The 23,582-nt window shown below is 43.1% G+C and overlaps 1 protein-coding gene across 1 annotated transcript in view; it reads left to right on the top strand.

Annotated features, from left to right (window-relative positions):
* Window positions 1-23,582, top strand: part of Myo5b (myosin VB) — a gene marked incomplete in the record, with an annotated part of 354,780 nt that overhangs the window by 185,819 nt on the left and 145,379 nt on the right. Inside the window, 5 exon segments of the mRNA XM_013510622.1 lie at window positions 4,483-4,639; window positions 11,902-12,045; window positions 13,298-13,379; window positions 18,723-18,830; window positions 22,050-22,159. Of these exon segments, the coding sequence (XP_013366076.1) occupies window positions 4,483-4,639; window positions 11,902-12,045; window positions 13,298-13,379; window positions 18,723-18,830; window positions 22,050-22,159 (601 nt within the window).

Genomic DNA, 23,582 nt, shown 5'->3' with positions numbered 1-23,582 from the left:
ATCTAAATATTGATACAGAAACTCTAAATCTGCTGGAAGAAAAAGTAGGAAGAAAGCTTGAAGACATAGGGGTAGGCAGAGAGTTGATAAAGAAAAACCAAATTTCATAGGAAATAGTTCAAACAATCAACAACTAGGATCTCATCTTATTTAAAAGTTTTTCCACATCAGAAGAAATCACCAACAGTAAATAAAAAACCCACAATTTGAGAAAAAATTGTAGTCAACTGTCCCTCAGTCAAAGGACTTCTATCTAGAACATATAAAGAATTTTTAAAAATCAGGCCTCCAAAATTAAAAGACTGAGTCAAAAAATGGGCATCTGAGATGAATACTCCTCAGATGAAGAAATACTAATGGCTAGTAAATACATGAAAAAATGTTCAACATCATTGATTATTCAAGAAATGCAAATTAAAAACAACACTGAGATTCCATCTCACTCCACAGAGAATGGCTATCCTTATGAAATCAACCAATAACAAATGCTAAAGAGGCTATGGGGGAAAAGGAATGCTTCTCCACTATTGGTGGAGTGTAGACTGGTACAACCACTGGGGAAATCAATGCAGAAATTGCTCACAAAACTAGGATTAGAGGTTCCTTTCAACCCAGCTATTCCCCTTCTGGGCATTTTCCTAGAAGAATTAAAAACATCATACCACAGTGATGAATGTGCATCCATGTTTATAGCAGCACAGTTTGTTATAGCTAAATCTTGGAAACAACCCAAATGCCCATCAACTGAGGAATGGCTAAAAAAGATGTGGTATTTTTATATAATAGAGTATTACTCAGCTATAAAAAAGATAAACTCAAGGCTTTTATAGGTAAATGGATGCAACTAGAGACCCTACTTATAAGTGAAATAAATCAGACCCACATGTGTAAACATCATATTGTCTCCCTAGTGTAAGATCCTGAAAAAGTAAATAAAACCAAAACTATACAATAGATCTTATGAAAGGAATAGAAATTGCTCAAAGGAAGGAACAACTGGGATGAGGGAAAGGAGAAAAAGAAAGAAGGGAAATATGTATATGTATATATGGATAGCTGTATCACTGTACTGCTGGTGTCTAATGGTTTGTTGAGAGGAACAGTTAATGCTTAATTTTTGCTTTGGCCATTTTGAATGGTTATATCTGGTAATGTGAACAACTAATTTGGAGATAAGAATATGCAATATAACAACCATTGGTGAATTCCTACCATCATGTCTAGTGAAAGTCTGTATCATTTCTAATGGATTTTTAAAATTATGTTTTATTCTCTTTAATGGTTTGATCAATCTTGCATTCGCACATCTGGTAATCTGAGCAACTCATTGAAGATAACAATATGTAATATAACAACCACTGTTAATCCCTATCATTTTGTTTTGAAACCCTGTATCATTTGTATTCTTTTTGCTTTGTTTTGTTTTTGTCTATGTTGTTGTTATTTTGCTGTTGTTCTTTTTTAAAATTCTCTTTAAAATAAAATTTAAAAAGAAAAAAATAAAAAGATAAACTGGAGATCCTAGAACCTAAATCAAGGTGACTACTTAGAAGAGCTTGGGCTTCGGGGATCAAAGTCCTAAGAGACTATAGTGAGATACTCTGAAGGTCAAATAAGTTACCTACTTTTTCCAAAGTGAGGGAGCTAATCAGCGGTGCAACTGAGGTCCAATGCCTGTGTTTTAGATGCCAGTTCTCTAGTGAGCAGGAAGAAAAGCTAACATGTAACATGTATAGGACAAGGTTGAGTGGTGGTGTGCCTTATCCCTCAAGGGCTGTTACACACTAATGTGCACTTAGCCCTGCTCTAGTCCCGGGGTGAGATTGGGTAAACTGTGCATAAGAAGTGCAGGAGAGCTAAATAAAATGTAATTATGCTAAATAAAAATCATCAGTGTTCTCAGACATTTTACATCAACCTGAATTAGGGAAGCTTTCAAAGGTACTGTTGGTCTAAGGTGGTGGCGAACCTCTGGCATGTGTGCTGCATTGCACTGTTTGCATCGTGAAATCTCTAAAAGGTTCGCCATCACTGATCTAAGGTAAATTTATCTAACTAGCCTACCTGTGTCATGTCAATATCAATTAAATTATGGGCTAGTACTTATGGCTATTATCTATACTTGTTCTTCAAAAAAGAGCGAAGTGCAAAGATTTTAAAACTTGGAGAGTTTTAAAACTTAAAACTCCTAATACTATTTTGTCCAAGTATTTATCACATCTTGTTTCATTGCTTTGATTCCTTGTCCTTTTGAATTCTTCATACTTCTTGTCATATAAAGTAGCACGTCTTTTATAACTTCCTGTCCACTTGTCTTTAAAATACCCTGTTGGCTCTTCAAACTTTTCTACCTCTTATATGAGTCTTTCCTGAGCACTACTTGGCTTTTTAGTCATTCCCCAATGATGTGCAGAACACATCAAACTTGAGACACTAAGTGAAAAATGGCAAGGGTCACTGGTTTGTGCTTTGTCTTCACAGAGTGTAATATGGTACTTTGGTTTCCTGGCAGTCCAATCTGCTATGTGTGCTGTTTGCCAAAGGCAACACCTTCCCCACCCCAATCTGTTTTGTGCCTCCTGATGTCTTTATGTTGCTTCCCAGGGATCCTTGTTGAGTATTTGGACCAGAATATACCTCTTCACTCTAAATGGCTCTTTGCTGAGGGCTAAGTCTTAAGCACATTCCAAACTCATCCATTTATTTTAGGTCAGACTCGCAGACTGAGTGAAGCTCCACCAACATTTGCGTGTGACAGTTATAATTGCTTTCCTTATTGCAGATACACAGGGAGCTTTTAAGATGCCATCAAGTCTGTCTTTTTCAGAGGTGTAAAGTCCAGCCTACTATGCTCTTGCTTATCTGTGATAGCTGTGCTTCTGAGCAGTTCTCCAAGTACTTGACAATGAAGGTTCTGAGCACAGAAGTGACACTTGTCATCTCTTGGATCCAGCAGACACAGTACCAAAATTAAGATTAAAAATTAGAATGGAAAATATCAGTACTCATAGGTGTGTTTACAGGCCACCCTTCTGTGTGAAGATGTCACAGGAAAAAAAAAAAAAAAAGAAGATGTCACAGGAGCCGCTGAGAAGACACAGATGCTCTGATGACAACAATGTCATCTTCTCAAAAGTGAGAAGATGATCTCTTTCATCTTCTCAAAAGTGTCTGCTAGTTACCTAAAGCATGCCAGTCTCTCGCCTTGCTCATGTTTTGTGTGAGCTGAGACATCCTAGCTCCTTGCTGACCTTGAAAAGTGCTTTGCAGATGAGGTTTTATCAGCCAGGTTCCCACATGTGACTCTTCTGGTGCCCCCACTTCCAGTTGGATATTTTCTGTTTAGTCCCTCTCACATTGGAAAGATTCCCTTCTATCATCACTCCACATTTCCAGCTTCTTGGGTGTTGGCCCAGTTCAGAAGAGAGGCTGATAATCATTCACTTTTGCCAATAACCCACAGCCAACCTGTGTTAACTAGCAAGGGCAGACCTTCTGTGGTTCTCTGTAGCCTCCTCTGCCCAGGAAGCCACCGAAGCTAGCAGGAAGTACCCTGGGCTGTTGCCAGGAGACCTGAGCTCTGAACTTGCACTCATTTAGGAAAGAGCCCTCGTTGAACTCTAATTTGCCTCTACTCCAATAGTAGATATTGACCATCTGCTTTGTGCCAGGCACTGTACCTGGCATGAGGCCTTCAAAGCAAAGTGCTTACCCTCATGGTGGAAGGTTTGTGACTGAGAGGGGGAATGGTTGAGACCAGCCCTCACAAACAATTTACTTCCTAAATGTCTGTCATTCCTCTATGCTGGGCATCTACCTGTGTCAGGCTGCTCGTTGCATTATCTGTCTTCCTACTCTCTATTTTAAAAGAATAAATATACATGCATTTTTGACTGATACAGGCTATCTTCTTTCTGCCTTCCATTTAGTCTGATTCAAATCCCTCGTACCACAAATTGATAGCTATTTTACTCATTTTTCTGGGAAGCCATCAGGCTGATGGCTAATAGCATGCCCTTTGTGATACAGCTTTGTGAACAGAAGTGTTTGAATATGTGTCTGCTGACATAAGACGCTCAGAGCAAGAGAAGAAAAGATCCTTGTTCCTGAGGAAAGTAGTTTATTGAGTGGCACAGCATGGGCATGTTAGAGAAACTAAGGAGAAATTATGTAACTGAAAGTGTCTGTGCAAATCCTTGGGATGGGTGTAAGGGAGTGATGTCGGGGGCTGCACTCAGGGAGAACTTGCGAGAGTGATCTGCTGTCCACATCTCCCTTCCTGTGGGTGGTGAAGGGGGCATGAGCCATTTGTCAGCCCTGCCAATGAAGGAGGGCAGACTGTGTTCACACTGTTGTCTACATTTATCCCTGCAAATAGGAGAGGTGCTTCTAATCAGATTCAAGTCCGTGTAAGACAGAGTCTCTGAAAGTTAACAGATCTTTTCCATGGCCAGTGACTGACCAGAGACTTTTCCCTTCCAGAGATGAGAAGAACCAGTCCATCATAGTCAGCGGGGAGTCTGGAGCTGGGAAGACAGTGTCAGCCAAATATGCCATGCGCTATTTTGCCACAGTCGGTGGTTCAGCCAGTGAGACCAACATTGAAGAGAAGGTCCTGGCATCCAGTCCCATCATGGAGGTAAAGTCTTCCTGGCTAGAGTTCCTTCTACTGGCAGCCAGCCTTCTGGGTGTCAGATCTGGTGTGACTGCTACAGAATCCTTAGAGCAGCTCACGCAGGCAGCATTCATGCCTCTCCCGGGCAACCGTGGCCTGTGAAACTTCAGACGTGAGGCTCTTCTGACCTGCTAGTGTCCTTTAGGACCCCAGTATTGGGTGCAGGTGGGAGTGGGTCCTCACATTTTCTGTGTCCCTGGATTCTGCTGCCTGTTGCAGTGATGGTCCTGCTGCGCAGTGATGCTGCCATTTCTGCTGATGTTTCCCTGCCTGCTGCCTTCATGTGTCAGAAAGTCAGTAGTTCATCAAAACTACCAAATAGCTTAAGGGCATGCTAAGTCAAGAGGGCAATTTTCATGGGGCTGAAGGGAAATTAGATGGAATGTTCTTTATTCCCTCCAGAAAGTATTTGGACATGTTATCTTTGGGAAGTAGAGCCAATATATATGTCAATAACACTATTAATCAAAGATCCTCATATAATAGTTACCTGTGATGGCATGAACTGGCTGGGGCTATGTTTTTGCCCTTGCCTGAGTCAGATAGGGCTTCAGGAGAGGGCCTGGGGCTTTGTAGATACAAAGGAGTTGATATAAGTGTAGGGCTACAGAATTTCCTAAAGATTAGATCTTGCTATAACTAACTGTGTTTTAGGGTCAGGAAGTTGTTATTGTTTTCTCTCTCTCTCTGTCTCCCCTGTATAAAGACATAATTCTGGTAGAGCAGAACTAAATGGCGTCACAGCTCCTGGACCACCTTTGAAGCCAAGTCTCTTCATTACTGCCTGGGTTACAGTGTGGCTAGGGGTGGGCTCTTCTCCCAGCACTGGGCATCCCTTTGATTTATTCAGAAAAAGCCTACTTGAGACTGCAAGCTGCCACATCACATCGGGTTTACCTGAGAGTTCTGAGCCCCGTCAACTCACTATGGTGGTTGGGCTTTCAAGTTATTTTAGCGCAAGGAGTTACCTGGATCGTCCCCTGCCTCCTCTCTCTCCCTCTTCCCTCACCAAATGCAGGTGTAAATGTGGGTTCTCAGTTCACAGGAGTTTATTTGGTATTCAAGCAGAGTCTCTTACCTTCAGAGTTAAATTATCTGAAAAGCTTTTCTTCTATACTGAGTAATAGGATACTACCTGTTTTCTAAGAAGTCAACAAAAGCAAAGTTTAATATTTTATATGAATTGGGAAGTGGCCAATGTAGCTGAGGGTATTTTTACCAAGCATAAAAAAGAAAAACTCATGTGTATTGCAGTGCTTCTCAAACAGTAGGGTGCCTAAGAATTGCCTGGAGGCTTGTTAAAGCTCAGCTTCTGGATGCTCCCATCTAGAGTTTTGATTCACAAGGTCTGGGAAGGGGCCCAATAATTTACATGTCTCTTCAGTTCCTATGTGAAACAGATGCTGCTGATCAGGTACTTGCTTGCAGAACCATTTAACTATTAAAAAGATATGAGGTGATCACTGAAAAATATGAAAAAAATAAAAGAATTCCCTGTAATGCTGTTGCAGTGATGCAAACCTATGGCATACGTGCTGCAACAGGCTATTTATGTCCTTGAAAGCCCTAACAGGTTCATCATCACTGCATGGCCTTGTTGATAATCATTCAATATTTTGGTTTATTTCCTTCATGCTTTTTAACTGAATATTATAGCATATACCTTGTCTCCATATCCTTAAACTTTTTATGAATTGTCTTACTGTCTAAAAACATGGATTAATAAATGACTTTCTTGTAATTTGACTCTTTGTAGTCCAAACTTTGGTTGCCAGCCTGGTTACTCAGTGTTTATTCTAAGCCCCAAGGTTGGGCCCAGGCCAGGGCTCCAATTCAGAAGGTGTTTGTGGGCCATGGCCTTAGCCTTCATAAGGTCAACTGTGTACCCATATTAAGACAGCTAGGACAGTCCTCTGCAGTTAACATTGTGTTGTACCTCAAATGCAAATGGAAGCAGGCTTTCACCTTTGCCCTTGAATTTCAAAATTCTGCTCATCTTTTAGGTAGTGAGATTTCAGAGACTCAGGGTCCTTCGTTTAAAAATAGAGTAAGTAGTTATTCCGAGCAAAAAGGAGTATAAGAAATCCTTGATGTCTGGTGACTGAACAAAGAAATTATTAGTGATACTGGGAATTCAGTGAAGGCAGATGACCATGTTACTAAATAGGACATAAGGGGAACGTTTTAAAAACATTTTTATTATAGTAAAATATACATAGCAAGAAATTTACCATTTCAGGTGTTCAGTCCAGTGGCATTAAGCACATTCACGTTTGTTTGTACAGCCATTGCCACCATCTATTCTCAGAACTTTTTAAGTCAAGCCAAACAAACTGTCCTTATTTATTAGTATCTTTCCATTTTTTCCCCCAGTCCCTGGTAACCTGTTTTCAACTTCCTGTCTTTGAATTTAACTGATCTAGGGGACTCATACAAGTGGAATCATATGAGTCCTTTTGTATCTGGCTTATTTACATAACCTCATGTTTCAAGGTTCATCCATATTTCAGCATGTATCAGTATTCCATTCTCTTTTATGGCTGGATAATATTTCATTGTATGGGCATACCATATTCTGTTTATCCTTTCCTCTCCTGATGGACTTCTGGGTGTCATAAATAATGCTGCTTTGGACACTGGTGTGCAAAGTTTTGTTTGAGTCCCTGCTCTGAGAATACTTTTAAAATTACAGTGGTTAGAACTTATCTAGAATTTGTACTATCTATTGTGTCCTGAGTAGGCTGGTAGCCTCCTCCTCCAGGCAGGGGGCTTTGGCATGAGAGAAATGTGAGAGCAACATGCATACCCCAAAACACACATGGTATATACAAACCAGTCTAATTTACATGATTGTGTAAATAAATGCATTAATTATCTGCCTTGTACAGATTGTACTTTGGGAACTGTGAGTAAGTCTAAGGCCTCATTCTGTCAAATGCAGAATTCTGCCATTGAAGGGACTATTCCCTTGAGCTGTTATTAAGTATTATCTCTGAGAGAACGCTTGGATGTTAACATGGAGAGAAAGAAGTGAGACTTTTGCACTGCCAAAGTTTGAAAACACAACTTTGCAAAGTTCTGAGTCTAGTTGAACTCTTGTATCAGGAAGCTCAGTTAGCTTATGGCTCCTCAGACAGTTGTAACCAACAGAGGCATGTCTTAATCAGGGACAGCTGATTACTGATTACTCTGTTTCTGTCATGGGGCAGGGTGACACCTCCCCATGAAGCAAGCACTTATGTTCGTGTCATCATCATCTTGCTTCTGAAGAAGCCTAGCAACTGCAGACTCCTCCTGGGGAGACCAAGAGCTGAGGCCGTCTTAGGAGGGGGAATTCCCAGCAGGCTACACTAAGTGGCAGCTGTTGGAATTAAGGCAACTCGACGATGGACTGGGGTTGGCTGGGGTGGATTAGAATGATTTATTGTTGGTGCTGGCACTGCCTGACCCCATTCTGTTTAAGAGCCTGTCAGCATCTCAAGAATGATTTGTTCACACATCTGCACTGATTAAAAGAACATTGCTAATCAAAAGCCTGTGGGAGAGGGGGCAGAACCCACGTCCAGACCAGAAGGTCACATGATTATTGGGATGATAGAAGTCTGCAGGCTTCCAGAACCACAAAAACTTCCCCTGCTGGGAGGAAAGGGGGCAGGAATACAGTAAGAAAAAAAAATAATGGAAACAAGACCAGATGTAATTTTCAGGGTTTTTGTTTGCTTTTAAAGGTAAGTCAGAAAGCCTGCTGCTGCTTTCTGACTTACCTGGAATGGAAAGTTTATTGCATTCCAAATGGAATGATTATTCCATTCGTGTAATAATCCACCCCCTACATACCTTATCCATTTCATCGCTTGTGTTCTGCCATGCACCGGCACATGCTAACCCCTTCCTGTCACTTTGTCCATGCTATATTCATAAGTAAAATACTTTCACTGTCCTTGCTGTATCATTACTCACTTTGATGCACTTCAATTTTCACATCTTAAGGCCTTTCCTGTTCTGTGGAGCAGGACTAATTGCTCCCTTCTCTGTGTTGTCATACTCCTTGATGGGTACCTCTTCATTGTGCAATCTGATTGCATGGAAATTATTCTGGTCCATTTTTGTTTTACCATGTGTTTCTATATGCATACACCACAAAGAGTCTTGTTTTGTTGTGCTGTATCATTTAGTATCATAGTCCATCGACCATTTTCACAAATGCTTTTCATCCAACTTTTTTTTATTTAACCAGGAGCTATGTTGTGTTTTATTACTTTTAACAGCTTTGTAGTATCCCATTGTAGATTGCATTTTATTTATCTGTTCTACCCACTGGTAGACATTTAGGTTTTATTTTTATTGTTAAACATGGTCTGTTTAACAATAAGAATTATTGAACATTCTTATGCATACTCACTTGTGCACCTATGTAAAGATTTATCTAAGATCTAGAAGTAGAACTCGTGAATTGTTAGATGCACGCATGCTCAATTTTAGTAGCTATGCCCAGCTGCTCTTCAGAGTGGTTGTTTTAGTACTTTTAGACCCATCATATCACTTGGCAAAGCAGCCTCATGAGATGAGAAGATAGATCTTCTGGCAGTGCTTTCCTAAGTTTTCCCAAGGAGTAACTTGGAAGTGAGAAAGGGTCTTGTTGCCATTTAACAAACGAAGACATTTGAGTGTTTTTGAAAGTTCAAATTAGAATTTTAAAGTTGAAAATTGATTGTTGAAACTAGATTGTCCTTTCACATGTTCCACAAATTGGGCTTTGTTGGTTGTATGCTCACAGTGATATTTAAATGTTCCTTGTGGGTAAGTCTAAGGGCTCATTCTGCCAAATGCAGAATTCTTCCATTGAAGGGACTATTCCCTGGAGCTGTTACTCAGCATTATCTCTGAGAGAAGGCTTGGATGTGAACATGGAGAGAAAGAAGTAAGACTTCCGCACTGCCAAAGTCTGTAAACACAACTTTGTAAAGTTCTACTGAGACACTGAGGTGCTGAGAGAATGCTTCCGTGTCTTTTGTTGGAGACAGGTTATGACACAAACTCCTCTGATTGGGTGTCTCATGGAGGATCATGTTAGCTTGGCTGAGCTCTAGCCCTGGCCTGACCTTGAGTGTGTTCTAAGCACTGAGATACACTTCAGAGCACTTTGACACACACAGGTTAGAGCACTTACCCACTTCCTGCAGAGGAGCGCACTATCTGTGGTGTAGGTTGCTTTGCACACTTCAACCCTAAAGTAAAAATATATTGCAGCTCCCATTGAGGTTGTAGGAGCCTTGAGTGGCAAGTGACATGAGAACAAGGAGTACAGAACTCTCATCTCAGTGGAGGAAAACTGAAATCCAAGTTCATTTATGCCTCCATTCATTCAGATATGATTGAGTGCCTACCACAGGCTGGGCACTGGAAATGGTGCTGGAGCACCCTGATCTCATGGACAGGGAGGGCCCAGGTGCAGTTCAGGGAAGGGAAGGAGAGGGGAGATGCAGGGCCCAGAATGCGCATGGCAGGAGACATTCTATCCTAGAAGAACCCTGCCTGCCTGAAGATTGAGACTAGCAGGAAGAAGAGGAGCCAGCTGAGTACAGAGTACAGTAGGAAGAAAGTGTCTCTAGTAGAGGGAGAGCATGTAGGGCTTTTGAGAAAGAAAAAAGGTGGGCAGGATTATTAGAAACTGAGGCCCCTTCTAGGTGAAAGGAATAAAAAGCAAGACTGGGCTGGATCCTGCCAAGAACAGAAGCTGTGCCGAGGACCGAAAACTAGATCAGAAGGTAGCGGGATCCACTGAAGCATTTTACCCAGGAAATGCAACCAAGAATTGCAGTCAAGGGAAGAACTGACAGCAGGAGACAAGAGTAGGATCAAAGAGACCTATGGAGTGATTGTTGAAAAAAGACAGTAGTGACATGGGCTAAGGCTATAGCAGAGGGACAGAGAACAGTGGAAAGAAACATGACCATTTGAGATGTTGTACCTATTATACTTGGAGGGAGGCAGGTGCATAGCAGGGCAGGCCAGTCCCAGGCAACCCTGCTCCCCTAGTGCAGAGCCGGGTTTTGACCTTGGTGAGCGGAAGGTCACAGGGCCTAAGGCCTCACTTTATTCCCCTTGAAAGTAGGAACCATGAGTGCCTTATGCAGAGTTGGCGGGCTGTCTCCTCCAGTGTTAGAGGTCAGGATTTTGACCTTTGCAGCCGTGTGATGTGCTTTCAGCTGTTTTGTTCACCTGGTTAATAATAGATACCAGTTGGCCTTGTGGGGTTTGGGTTATCAAGGGATACTCGACGTTGTGTTGCTTGTGCTCAGCTGGGCAGGAGTGGAAGGTGGGTTGGGATTTGGTTTTTTTTCCCCCAACCTCTTTGTGTCTCATATTTCGTAGACCACTGAAATGTTATAGTGGTGTTTTCAAGTGTTTTAACCACCTAAAAATGTAAATATGTGAAAAAGATTAAACCAGTAATACATTTATTACCAATATATTAGTAGTTTGATGTTTTATAGTCATAGTAGTCATACAATGCGAGCACTTAGCCACTCGTATTTAAAATTACCATCTAGTGTTTTGAACTGTGTCCCTCCCTGCTGCTACGTAAGAAATAATATCAAGATGATGATGGCTTCCTGATTTATCCCAGTAATGAAATATGTTGCAGGAAGGGGTGTCAGTTGATGGTCTGTGTCTAGGAAGTACTGTTTATCATTTGGGAATATCACTGGCCTGCGCAGCTGAAGTGCAATAAAAGTGAATTAAGCACAGGGAGACTGTTTTTTCTTACAGATAGTTCAGAGCTAATGGGCCTTACCATTGTTTTAGTGGTTCAAGGATGTCAGAGCTGAAGTTTCTATGATTCTCTAGGCCTTTTCCTTCATGGTTCCAAACTAACTGCTATAGCCAGAGCCATCACATGTGTATTCCAGGCAGAGCAGGAAGAGAGGAGAGATAATGAAGTATATCTCCCAGCTGGTTAGTCTCCTTTAAAGAGCCCATTGATGGCTCTCACCAGCCATCCTTAGGAGTGAAAAAAAGCTGAATAATGAAGTTTGGTTTTGGTTTAAGTCAGCTAAAGAATTTTTGTGTCAGCCTATTGTCATCACGATAGCAGAGGGGCTCAGAAAGTAAGGAGGAAGGAGAGGAGAAAGGAGATGGGTACTGCCAAAAGGCTGCAGGCCTGAAATCAGGAAAGCTCTAGTCCTTTTACTAATCTTCCCGTCATTCTTGGCTTTGTCCAGGCCATCGGGAATGCCAAGACCACTCGCAATGACAATAGCAGTCGCTTTGGGAAGTACATTCAGATCGGCTTTGATAAAAGGTACCACATCATTGGCGCCAACATGCGGACCTACCTGCTGGAGAAGTCGAGAGTGGTCTTCCAGGTGGGTGGGCCCTTTCCGTGTTTCATTCTCTGGATGAGGCCTCCCTTGTTTCTCTCTGTCCCGCTCCCTGTACCCAAAGAGCAGCTCGCCTTTGGAGTCTGGAACTGAATGTACTCATTCTTTTCCCTTTTTCTTTTCTTTCATCATGGGTATTTATTCAGATGGAACAGACACTGGTCCTCAAGAACCTTCTATACAGTGTTGCTTTGATTCAGTCAACAAGCATATACAGTAGTAAGGGCCTGTTGTGTGTTAGCCCTGCGTTAGACCCCGGAGAGTCAGTAAAGAACAAGGCGTTCCTTCAGGCAGAGGCAGAGTCTGTGCGTTCAGCTGTCCTCGCAGCCTTTTCATTTGGTAGGTTAAAATAGATATAAATGTATATACGTGTGCAAACAGACACGTACACACACATTCCTCCTTAGTTTTCTTTTCAAGTAAATGGAGCTCTCAATCTTCCCCAACTTTGTTCTTGTCTTCTGCGTACCTTTCCTTTCCTCCTGCCTGTGATTTGTCTTGTTCTTGGTGACAGCCCCATGCTAAGGCTTAGCAAATGTCTAATGAATGTTTTACCAACTCCCCCTTTTTGCCCAGCTTTGCTGTGCACCTCATGGGTTGGTTCGGTCACCCCAAGCCCCTTATTTTACTGCAGCAGAGGGAGTAGCCTGCTGTGTTGGGTGTGGGTCTGACGTGTTTCCTTCCCAGGAACCCTTTCTTGAGATGTCCTCTTCCTTTGCTCAGATTTTCTGAATCTCTACCACTAGCCATTTCCAGTCAGCCAGTCTGGCCCCAAGTGTCCACTAGAAGTCCTCACTCAGTGTGGACCTTCCCTGACTATCCAGCCTGACATGATGAGCAGGCTCAGCTATCACTTAGCACCAAGCCTCCCAGAGGAAGAAGGAAGCTTACGGTGGGGAAATTTCAGTGTATAGAACACAGTAGTCAAGCATCACAGATGAGTATCTGCTGATCGACTGACCCACCATTCGTGGGCTAACGATGTTCTCTGTAGAAGAAAAAAAGAACATAACGCTTTTGTATACATGAAGAGATAAATACCCTTGGGTTAGAAGAAGCCCTCATCATAGAGGTAAAAATCAGGCAGTGGGAACTGAAGGTGCAAAGGGTGTGGCGGAAAACAGGAAAAGTGCTGGACTTGGTTCCTACCACCTGGACACCTGAGAGCAGAATGGAGTAGATAATGATCTTGGAGATCACTGACCTAAAATCAGCTGTTCACTATTTCCTCCTGCAGGCAGATGATGAGAGGAATTACCACATCTTTTACCAGCTCTGTGCTGCTGCCAGCCTCCCGGAATTCAAAGAGCTTGCACTGAGTAAGTCAGCAGGTGCCTACCTGTCCTTGGGGAGCCTGCTGCTACAGGGAGTGGTACAGGTAGGGCTCTGCAAGGAGGAAAGGCGCTCTTCTGAGAGCCCTCCAGTACGGGTTCTTCGCTCTGTCTCCATCGTGACTGAACCTTACTGCCCGGTTAGTCAAATGAGGTTAATCATATCCAGGCCACCTGCCACGGGAAGTGTGGGAGAGGATAAGAAGGTAGAGGTGGGAATGTTTTTCATGAGACATTTGTCTCCAGCTTGAGAATCTAGAGATTTAAATAATGCATATCATTTACTTGTAGCCAACATGCTTTAGGTCATATTGTAGGACTGAGACAAAAAGGAAGGGGAAGGATAAAGCCAGGGTGATGACTCTGTTTCACTGAGGCATAGGCAACAGCATCACAAAAGATAGTACAGGGCTCAGGTGAGTGAGACGTAGCGCTGCCTGGCTGTCTGACCCCTCCTGAACAGGCATGGAAGCTTGTAGCACAACTAGATGGGGCAACCAAAAGCCCTCTCCACAGGAGCCAGTGCAGATTAGATGAATCACCCTGTCCCGCTCAGATGAATGAGCCTAGCCTTTGTTTGCAGTAATGAATACATTAACAAGTTTCCTTTGCTCTGAGGCTTTTGACCTACAGCCACTAAAATAGTGAGCAGGCTGTTTTTTAATTTTTATTTTGGGTGGTGAAATTGGTTAGAGTCATTGCATTTATCTACATCCTCACCCCACCCCCTACCCCCTTTAAATTTTGAAGCAGGTTAAGTTGCCTACGCTAGGCTTAAATATATAATCCTGCCTCAGCCTCTGATAGTGCTAGGATTACAAGCATGACCACCATGCTCTGCTATGAGCAGGCTTTTAGTTCTTGGTTCTGTGCCACATAGCACCTCTGCGTGGGCCCGGAGCCTATGTCCCCTTCTCTGTGTGGGTCTGTATTGTGTAGCATTGATAGATTCCTGCTACTAAGCTTTTGTGGCCAGCGGGTGTGATGGGGGTGTCGTGTGCCAGGCCTGGTGTCTATATTTTGGGTTATGTGGAAAGAGTCAAAGCTGTAGGGTGGTGTAAAGAGCTTGGTGTCTAGGCAGAAGTTAGTTGGTCTTTGCATATGTGTGTGTAGGGGGTGGCAGGCAAGCAGGCATACACAGACAGGAGAGAGACAGAGACAGAGGGACTTCCAAGGGTTCGCTGTCCCTGATCCAAATCTGAGCCATGCTAAGGAGGCAGGACCAGATCGCACTGTGCTCCCAATAGCTACATTTTATCAAGTCCATTCATGGTTTACCCTTTAACTATGCTTTCCTTTTATAAATTCATACATTAATTGATGCATGTACCATGCAATTTAGCATTCATTCTGTTTATTAATCACACTCTTCTCGGGCCGTGATAGAGCAGTATTGACTAGAACAGCTGTGGGCTCTGCTTTTGCTTGGTTTGTCAGTTACAATAGAGTGACAAGGCTGTGCTGCCGGAAGCATAGCTCAGGCAGGGCAGAGGGTTCCCCCCAGGAAGCCTTGTTTCAGTTGGCACCCAGGCATGAAGTTCTAGATGACATCCACTGTACTGTTTCTTCCTGGTCTCTACTTGCTAACAAGTCTGATTCTTTTGTAACTACTTCAAGGACAAGGAGTGCAAGCTACCTGCTAAGTAGAGCAGATGCTGAGCAGAATCTAGAGATTTAAATAATGCATATCATTTGCTTGGGCCAACATGTTTTAGGTCATATTGTAGGATTGAGACAAAAAGGAAGGGGAAGGATAAAGCCAGGGTGATGACTCTGTTTCACTGAGGCATAGGCAACAGCATCACAAAAGATAGTACAGGGCTCAGGTGAGTGAGACTTGTTTGAGCAGTGCCCCGACCTGGCACCTTCTGGCTCTGATGTCAGCTCTTAGTCACAAGTAGCCAGGCAGGCAGTCAAGACATGGACACTGCCACCTTCTCTTTATTTCCCAGAGTAGAGTCCTGGCCCAGCAGGCCTTTTCAGGACCAACCTACAGGAGATGAGTTTTCCACCCTCAGGTCAGTTTTATAAAGAAAGAACAAATGCAGATCCACCTGGTTGATTTTATACCACTTTGTCCCAAATGTAACTTGAACAGAGACAAAAGCCTCCTAAGTTCTATTTTTGGACTTACATGAGATGTACTGGGGTTAAAAATGGTTTTTCCTTATTCTGTATCAGTGTAAGAGGGCTACAGACTCCTTGGGCTCCCAGCTGCAACACTTGAAAACTACCCAATTTGATCAATTTCTTGTATCTTAAAGTGAAATGAAGAGCCTTTGATTAGCTCTTGTGCTGTGGTGTGAGGCCGTCTTCAGCCGTGAAGGTGGATTTGCTGTGAGCCCTGAAGCTTGTTGTGGTTCTATGTTAATCCTTGTCCAGTAACTGGGAAAGTCAAATAAATGAAGGACTGGCTAAGGGCTCCAAGTGACTCTTTAGAGTTGCCTTGTATCCTTTTCCTTCTACAGTGATACAGAGAAGTCTTTCCAGGAGTCAGTGGCCAGGCATGAATTTTGTATATTTGTCTGGAAGTTGAGGGCACAGATTTGCATCCTGTTATCCATTTTCCTCTTATTCCAGTTGCGTTTAAAATGACCTGAAGAGGAAATTTTTAAAGTCCCATGAATAATTTGTTAGTGAATAAAGAAGGCAAGGTGCAAGGGCCAATTTCTCCTCACATCCTCAAATGATTAAAGAATAAGTTTCTTTTCTCTTCTTCCTCCTTCTTTCCAGGGTCTTGAACATGTTAGGCAAGTGCTATACCACTGAACTACATTCCTCAATCCTTTTTTAAAATTTTATTTTGAGACAACATCTCACTAAGTTGCCCACGCTGGCCTTGAATTTGTGATCCTCCTGCCTCAGCATCCTGAGTAGCTGGGATTACAGGCATAGCTACCATACGTCCCCCCTTAACTTCCATAGTGTATTGATACAGTTTTATAAACAACCTCTCTGACCTTGCGCAGGTCAGAGTAAAACCTCCCTCAGTAGAGTGCAGGCTGCTGTCCTTGGCCTTGATGGTTCTGTACTCCAATCATTGAGTCATTCCCTTTTTGTGATCTGTTCACTGCCTGATCTGTTAGCTGCCTGTTGAGCCAGTTAATGTGGTATATTTCTTGTTGGGAATTCTTAGTAAAGAAAGCAATCTAAACTGGGAGATGAAATGGTCTGTGCTTCCTTCATGGACCTAAAAGGAGACTTGAGATCCAGGCAGGTCAGGTGGGTAGAGAAAGATTGACTGCATTTTGTCTCTTATTAAGAGTCTGGAGCATGGAATTAACAAGTGATTGCAGATTTTAAAGCAGAGGAAAAGGAGACGTTTGGTTTGATTGAATTCAGATCATTTGGCAGAAATCTGCTGGTACTGGTCCTGATGACTCCTGCAATGATAAACCTCAGCTTGAAGAAGTTATCCAGCTGGGCTTGAGTTCTGAGAACTGGGAGCAAGGAAGGTAGTGGGTGGTGTGTCTGATTCAGAACATAGGCAGTGAGGGCCTGGCTATGGACAATGTAGTGTCTTCAAAAGATCCTTTCCCTCCAGTTCAGGAATCCCCTTCAGAATCTTAGGTGACTCTGATGTATTTGTCTGACACTCGGTAATGAGTTAGGTTTTGTTTATGGCCAAGCTGTGGGATGCCAAAGATAAATGATGATGTCTACAATGAGATGATCAGGTAATGGGGTTTCAGCCTAGGCAATCCCTGGTGAGCCTGGGCAACCTCTTAAAGCCCTATGTTCCTCATTTTGCCTGTCCAGAAAGAGGGAGAAATATAGTTGGGCACTGTAAAAATCATCAGATGAGATACTTTGAAAAATGAGTATAGAGAGAAAAAAGAATTGTTTTTATTAAGTCTTTGAAACTGTAATGGTATTCTGTCTCAGAGCTTATTGAGTAATTAACTATGAAAGAGCCAACTATGCTGTCTTCAGCAAAGATCTGCTCTGCTTTTCTTCATAAAAATTCTTTTCTGCGGAAGCTGTGAATGAGCACAGGACTGAAGTCACAGTATGTTAAGTTACTCCTCCAAGAAGTTTCTCTCCTAGCACACCACTGACACTGTCTTCATTCGTGAGGCCTCTGTATCCTGAAGGTTATAGTTCAGGTTGTGTAGTCAAAGTAGAATTTAAGGCTAACTCCTGCCACTTTCTGGCTGTGTCTGGCAATATTTGGTTAATGGGCCAGGAGAGTTTATAAAATGAATTGTGGTTTGGAACACAGTGTGGTTTGGAGCACCAGAGATGCTGGTGGTTAGACTCAAGGCATTGGCAGTCAGCAGAGGGAAAAGGAAGCGCTGCAGAAGCTTTTGAGAGATCAGATCAGAAGGGTAAGGTGCTGAGGAGTAGTGGGAGTGGCCGTGAAGCTGGGTAGATAAGTGTGTTTAGCTAATGTGTACTCAACCATTCATGTTCGGTCAAGGGAAAAGAACTTAAGAGGGGTTTTCTGGGGAGGAGAAAAACCAGCCCATGTCCAGTTTTGGCATCCTGTCAAAACCAAATGCTATGTACAATGTAGCAGGCAGGGTTGTACCACAGAAGGTAATGTACTTTGTGACTCACATGATTTGCAAGGGTAATTTTGATTATGGGCAATCATTACTCTAAGTGCTGATTTCTGACACCAGGACCCATATGCAAGCTTATGCTACCATCCCTCATGTGCTGCAGCTTCTATCCAGGGTTTCTTCTAGTTTTGCCTTCTGCTTAGCTTGGCTTTGACCTGTGAGATACAACATGGCTCTTTATCAGTGGTCCCTAAGGCAGTTATCAGAAGCCCAACTAAAAAAGACTTAAACTAGGGGATGAGAGCAAACAACCTGTGCTTGTTGATGTGCCTAAGTAACTTAAGTGTGGCCTGACTTTGTAAAACAAATGAGCACATCACTGTCCCTCATCTGTCAAGTGAGATTCTCAGACAAAGATTATCTAAGGCCATGGAAGTCTGTGATTCTAGGATGTGATTCTAAGTATGTGCCTTACTCCTGTATGACAGATCTTTCTGTAAGACAAACTGGGTGACTCATTAAATTGAACTATTCTTGACCTATTTATCTTTTATATTAACATGTTGTCTCCTATGAGTTTTACATGAATACAACAGCACATTCTGTCACTATAATTTTTCATTATTCAGTTCTCTCTCTCCTACTTGCCATGTGGATAAAGAATATTTTAAAGGATTTCACATCCATCTAAGACTAAAATTTGATCTGGGTATGGCATCGTCAGGGAGTGGAAACCACTGGGCTGGGTCAGGCAGTCATGATCTGTAGGGGATGCAGGGCTGAAGTTCTGTCCTGTGTGTGACACCTTATCTCCCTCTTCCCATAGCATGTGCAGAGGACTTTTTCTATACATCGCAGGGAGGAGACACGTCCATCGAGGGTGTCGATGACGCAGAGGATTTTGAGAAGACTCGACAAGCCTTCACACTTCTTGGTAAGGAGCTTCTCAATGGGAGGAACAAACCCAGAGGTCTGATCCTATGGAGGGGAGAAAGAAAGATAGTGTCCCACATAGCTTGCCAGCCTACTTGAGCCTACAGGGGACACCTCTGACACTTGGTAAACCTCTTCCTATTCTTAACCACCTCAACTCTCAAGCTTCAAAGCTTAAAATTTAAAGCTTTTGTTGGCCTTTATTAAAAATGAAGGCATGGTGAAGTTTTCCTTTTCACCTTCTCAGCCACTGAAACTGATGGAGGAATATCCAGTAAGGCCATGGCTTCTGTGCTGTGGTCGGGCTCAAAGGCAGTGTGCTCCAGCAGGAAGAGCACCGCACAGGGGCCTAACTCCCCGTGCCCCGGAAGCACACCGTAAGTGTTGGTAGCTCTGTCACACATGAGTGTAATCATGTTAGCTGTTTCCATATAGAGCTTAGTGGGGCAAGAAGTTCTCTCTGCCAAAAGCAAAAGGTGACAGTAGAGCTGAAGGAATTTTCCTCTCTTCTCTGCCAAATTTTCAGGGGAGGACCCCTCAGCAAGGAGGAATGGAAAACCTTTCTTAATTGGGAGGTGGAAGAGTTCAGTTCTGGGACCAGCCAGAAAATAAAGGAAAGCTTGAGAAGCCGGTGTGAGAGCCAGCAAGTGGCTCAGGATGACCCCTGTCTTTTTCTGACTCCCTCCCTGACAATGGCAGAGAACTGCTTTCTGAGCACTGGCTAACTCAGGACAGCATGTTGCTTTTTTGTTGGGGTTTGGGGAGTTTTATTCAGTGGCCAAGTAAGACATGCCCTAGTCTCTGTGTGGGAAGGAGCTCAGGCCCTCATGTGCTAGAATCCTATATGGGTTCTTTCTCTGGGTAATATAGATAAGGTTTGCCTTTTGTGCACATAAACTGTCAGTCAGGAGATAGAAACCACACTGCTATTTCAACAGAGAAAAGTAACATAAATAATTGTTGACCCAAGTGGTGATTAACTATGAGAAGAGAGACCAAGGTAAGAGGAACTCAATTTCAAGCTCAGCCTGGGCAACTCAGCGATTTGAACTCTGAACTCTGACTCCAAATTTTAAAAGGGCTGGGGATGTAGCTCAGTGCTAAGGCTGTGGATTCAATCCATAGTACCACACACATACACACAAAGGACTTTCAGGGTTCAAAAGTCGTGCAAAGGAAGCTGCTATCACCAGGGCAAGGAGCAGCCAGTACAGGAAGTCTTGAGTAGAGGAGTCCTCTGCCTTTGGCTGCACTTTAGACCATGTCTGAGAGGATGTGGTAAAGAAATTTGCCAGAGGATAGGGGCCAGCACTGACGTATACAAGCAGGCTGCACTTGTTCCAGGCTACAGCAGGGCTAGAATGACTGAGGAGCGGCAGCTGATGGGGAGAAGCTGGTGGTAGGCACAGAGAGAACTCAAGGAGGTTGCTTGTTTCCTTGCACATCACTGTAGTGTCTGCAGGCACAGGGAAGGGTGTGGGGACCAGCCGCAGGACCGCCACACAGGACCGGAGGGAGAGATGTGACAGCCAGAGGCAATGAGCTGAGAATGGGCACCCTGACTTCCCTAGCATCATCATGCACCTGTCTTACTCTGGAGTTAGGGGTTTGGAGGAAGCTTGAATGCCTTTTGCCAGCTGGCCAGAGACAGGAAAAGGCTTCTGGCCACTGCCTCTGTAGTGCTGGGGCAAGCAGTAGGCAGAAGGTGGTATGGGTCCCTGTGAGGCTGTGAGATGGATACTTTAATTCTCGTGGCAGATCACATTTATAAAATTAAGTACTTTAATAAGATGTCTTTCCTGCTCCTTAATAAAAAAAAATGTGCATTTCTCTTAAATTCCAAGGGCTGGCAAGCTTGTTCTTAAAAGACAGGGTAGTAGGCCTTTTAGGCTTTGTGAACCGGATATCACATGATTTCTGTGCACCCACTGAGCTCTGCCATGGTAGCATGGAAGTGGCCACGGACAAAACATACACCAATGGGCATGTCTGTGTCCTGATTAAAGTTTAGTTGTGTACTTGCGAGGTTGAGGCTAGAGGATCACAAGTGTGAGGCTAGCATGGGCTACATGGTGAGTTCAGGGTTCACCTGGACTGCATAGGGAGACCCTGTCTCAAACAACAGCAGCAAAAACTTACAAAAAGTAATTGGACGATAGATGCTGACTTCTATTTCACTCTTTAGGTTTTTATTCCTCGCCTTTTGTTTAGTTTTTGCTTCCTATAGTGAGGTACTGCTTATTCAGAGGATCTCATAAGAAGAAGAAGAAGATTTTTTAACAGTGTTCATTTTATTGTGTTCATACTTTAGTTGTCCACTTTGCAGATTATCAGGGGAAATTTTTGTTTCCAAGATGATATATCTGTGCCTCCCATTTACACAGGTGTGACTTTTTTTTTTAGCTTGAATAAAATATTGCCAACCTGTGTCTGGGAGGAATTTGGGATTAGAACTGTATCATTTCTTAAAATGAGTGGTAGGTTTACTAATGTTCGTTATATCATTCTATAGCTTTTTTACATGTCCAACATATCTTTTAATTTAAAAGAAAATGTTAATGCCCTCAAGCTAAACATAAATTTGCAGAGATTTTACATGCTTTTCATAACTCATGCAGGTAAATAACAAATTTGATAATCCTGCTTGGTGCCACAGTAATTCTAGTGAGGGCGTGTATGTCACTCTGTGGGCTCATATAGCATGGAGAACAACTGTTCCCGTCTCAGACAGGGCAGGAGCCAGCTGGCCGGCCAGCCCCTAAGACCACAGTCCCAGGGGTTTTCTTCTACACTGTGGATGTGTGTCACAGATGTTTGCAGGATATTACATTGAGAGAAAAATGACTGCAGATAAATGACCATTCTTATTAAACTCATAAAATCATCCATAAAGTGTTTGGTTGAAATGAAGTCCAAATGAGCCTGTGTGATTGCTTCCTCTCTTGTGCTCTTTGAGAAGTTGAAATGGTAGTGTGACCCATCTGATTTGATTGGGACAATCAAAGTGCATATATTCTCTTTTTAGTCTAGAAGCCCCTTTGCTTTCTGAGCTGTTGCTATGAGTGGTAATTACTTGGTGAGCAGCCTGGATCGTTGTAGGAGTCATTGGCCCTGGAAGGAAAATCAAACTTTATTTTTTTAAAAGTTCTTAAAAGGGGTAAAATGTCCTTTTTATCATAGCATGGATACTGAGTGTCATTCATTCATTTTTTTCTTCCAGGAGTGAGAGAGTCCCATCAGATAAGCATTTTTAAGATAATTGCTTCTATCCTGCACCTGGGAAGTGTGGAGATTCAGGCTGAGCGTGATGGTGATTCCTGTAGCATATCAGTAAGTTGCAAGCCAGCGGCAGAGATAAAGTGTACACAATTCACTCCATTCTTACAATTTGATATGACTGAAATGTGTCTCTGCACTTAGAGGGCAGCCCTAGGTTATTTACTCTTAACCATAATGGCTTCTGTTCACCAGCTGATAATTTTTTAAAAGAATCCATTTCAAATCAGCTGCCATCAAATTTCTATCACTAAGGGCAAGAAATTTAGTGGCTATTCAATAAATTCTTTTCAATGGGTTGATTTTCCAAATTCCCCTGAGGTACATGGAATTCTACATGTTTATCAATCCATGGAGTGCTTTCAGGGCTGCTATGATCCTGACAGCAAGAAGATGAAAGAGGGGCTGGGGATTTAGCTCAGCGGCAAAAGCGCCTGCCTGGCGAGCGCAAGGTCATGAGTTTGGTTCCTGGTACCGGAGAAAAACCAAAAAAAAAAAAGAAGATGAAAGAGTATTGGGCACTATACTTGGTGACTGCCTTAGAAGAGCTTATAGTTTACTTTGACATGACAGGCAATGACAACGCTTGCCAAGCTTCTGCCAGTATGAGGCAGAATATTGAGTAAGACATCTACACGAAAGTCATGCACACTGTAAAGTGCTCCATAAAGACTCATGATGAAAGTTCTTTTCCTGGTGTCAAGTGTAGTAGCTAATATGTAGTAGATGGATGATGTCTACACAGATGCGTGGCTGGTGCACCAAGTCCCAGAGCAGTGGTACAGATAACAATTGCTGTGTTCTCTATGGAATTTAGTGGGGGTTGGGCTAGGCTAAAGCTGGTATCCTGCCTTTTCCATTGAGTGGATATTTATTAACGTCCTGTTGTTTAAGTTAGAGGTTATCAGAAGTTCAAACTGGTTCAGTCCTCAGAGAGAGGAAGATCTAAGCTCTAGCTAGAACCAGGTAGAGCTTATCACCCGTCTCCCTTCCGCCTCCACATTATTTTCCCGTAAAAAATGACCCGAGATTTGACGACTGGGACTGTGCAGCCTCATGAGAGTTGTGAAGCTCCAACAGAGACCCAGTGGGAAAGGAGGGGATGTTGGAGCTGCAGGGTCAAGTGCCCCAGAGCAGAGTCTAACGATCATGTCTCTGTGTGAGCACCTGTGAGGGTGGGTGGAGCTGGCAGCAGTGATGCTGGGAGAGACTGGTGTGTGCCGAGGACCTGTGGCCTGGTGGATGAGCCTCCACTGCAGACAAAACCCCCACTCTAGTCTCTAGGGCCTGTGGCGTGTTGCCCCTGAGGTGTTTCCCCTAACAAGAAAGGCATAGAGTTTGTGCCTCCCCCACATAACACCTCAGTAAACGTTCCATAGGTCCTTGGGACAGCCATACTCTGGCCAGTATCAGGGACAGAGGAGATTAGGAATGTTTGCATTGACAAACCCCTGGTTTATGTTGGAAAGATGACAAA

This window comes from Chinchilla lanigera, unplaced genomic scaffold (genome assembly GCF_000276665.1).
Source record: "Chinchilla lanigera isolate Chin_1 unplaced genomic scaffold, ChiLan1.0 scaffold00001, whole genome shotgun sequence".
Taxonomy (NCBI): Eukaryota; Metazoa; Chordata; class Mammalia; order Rodentia; family Chinchillidae; genus Chinchilla; species Chinchilla lanigera.
This window is presented reverse-complemented; position numbering and strand designations above follow the sequence as displayed.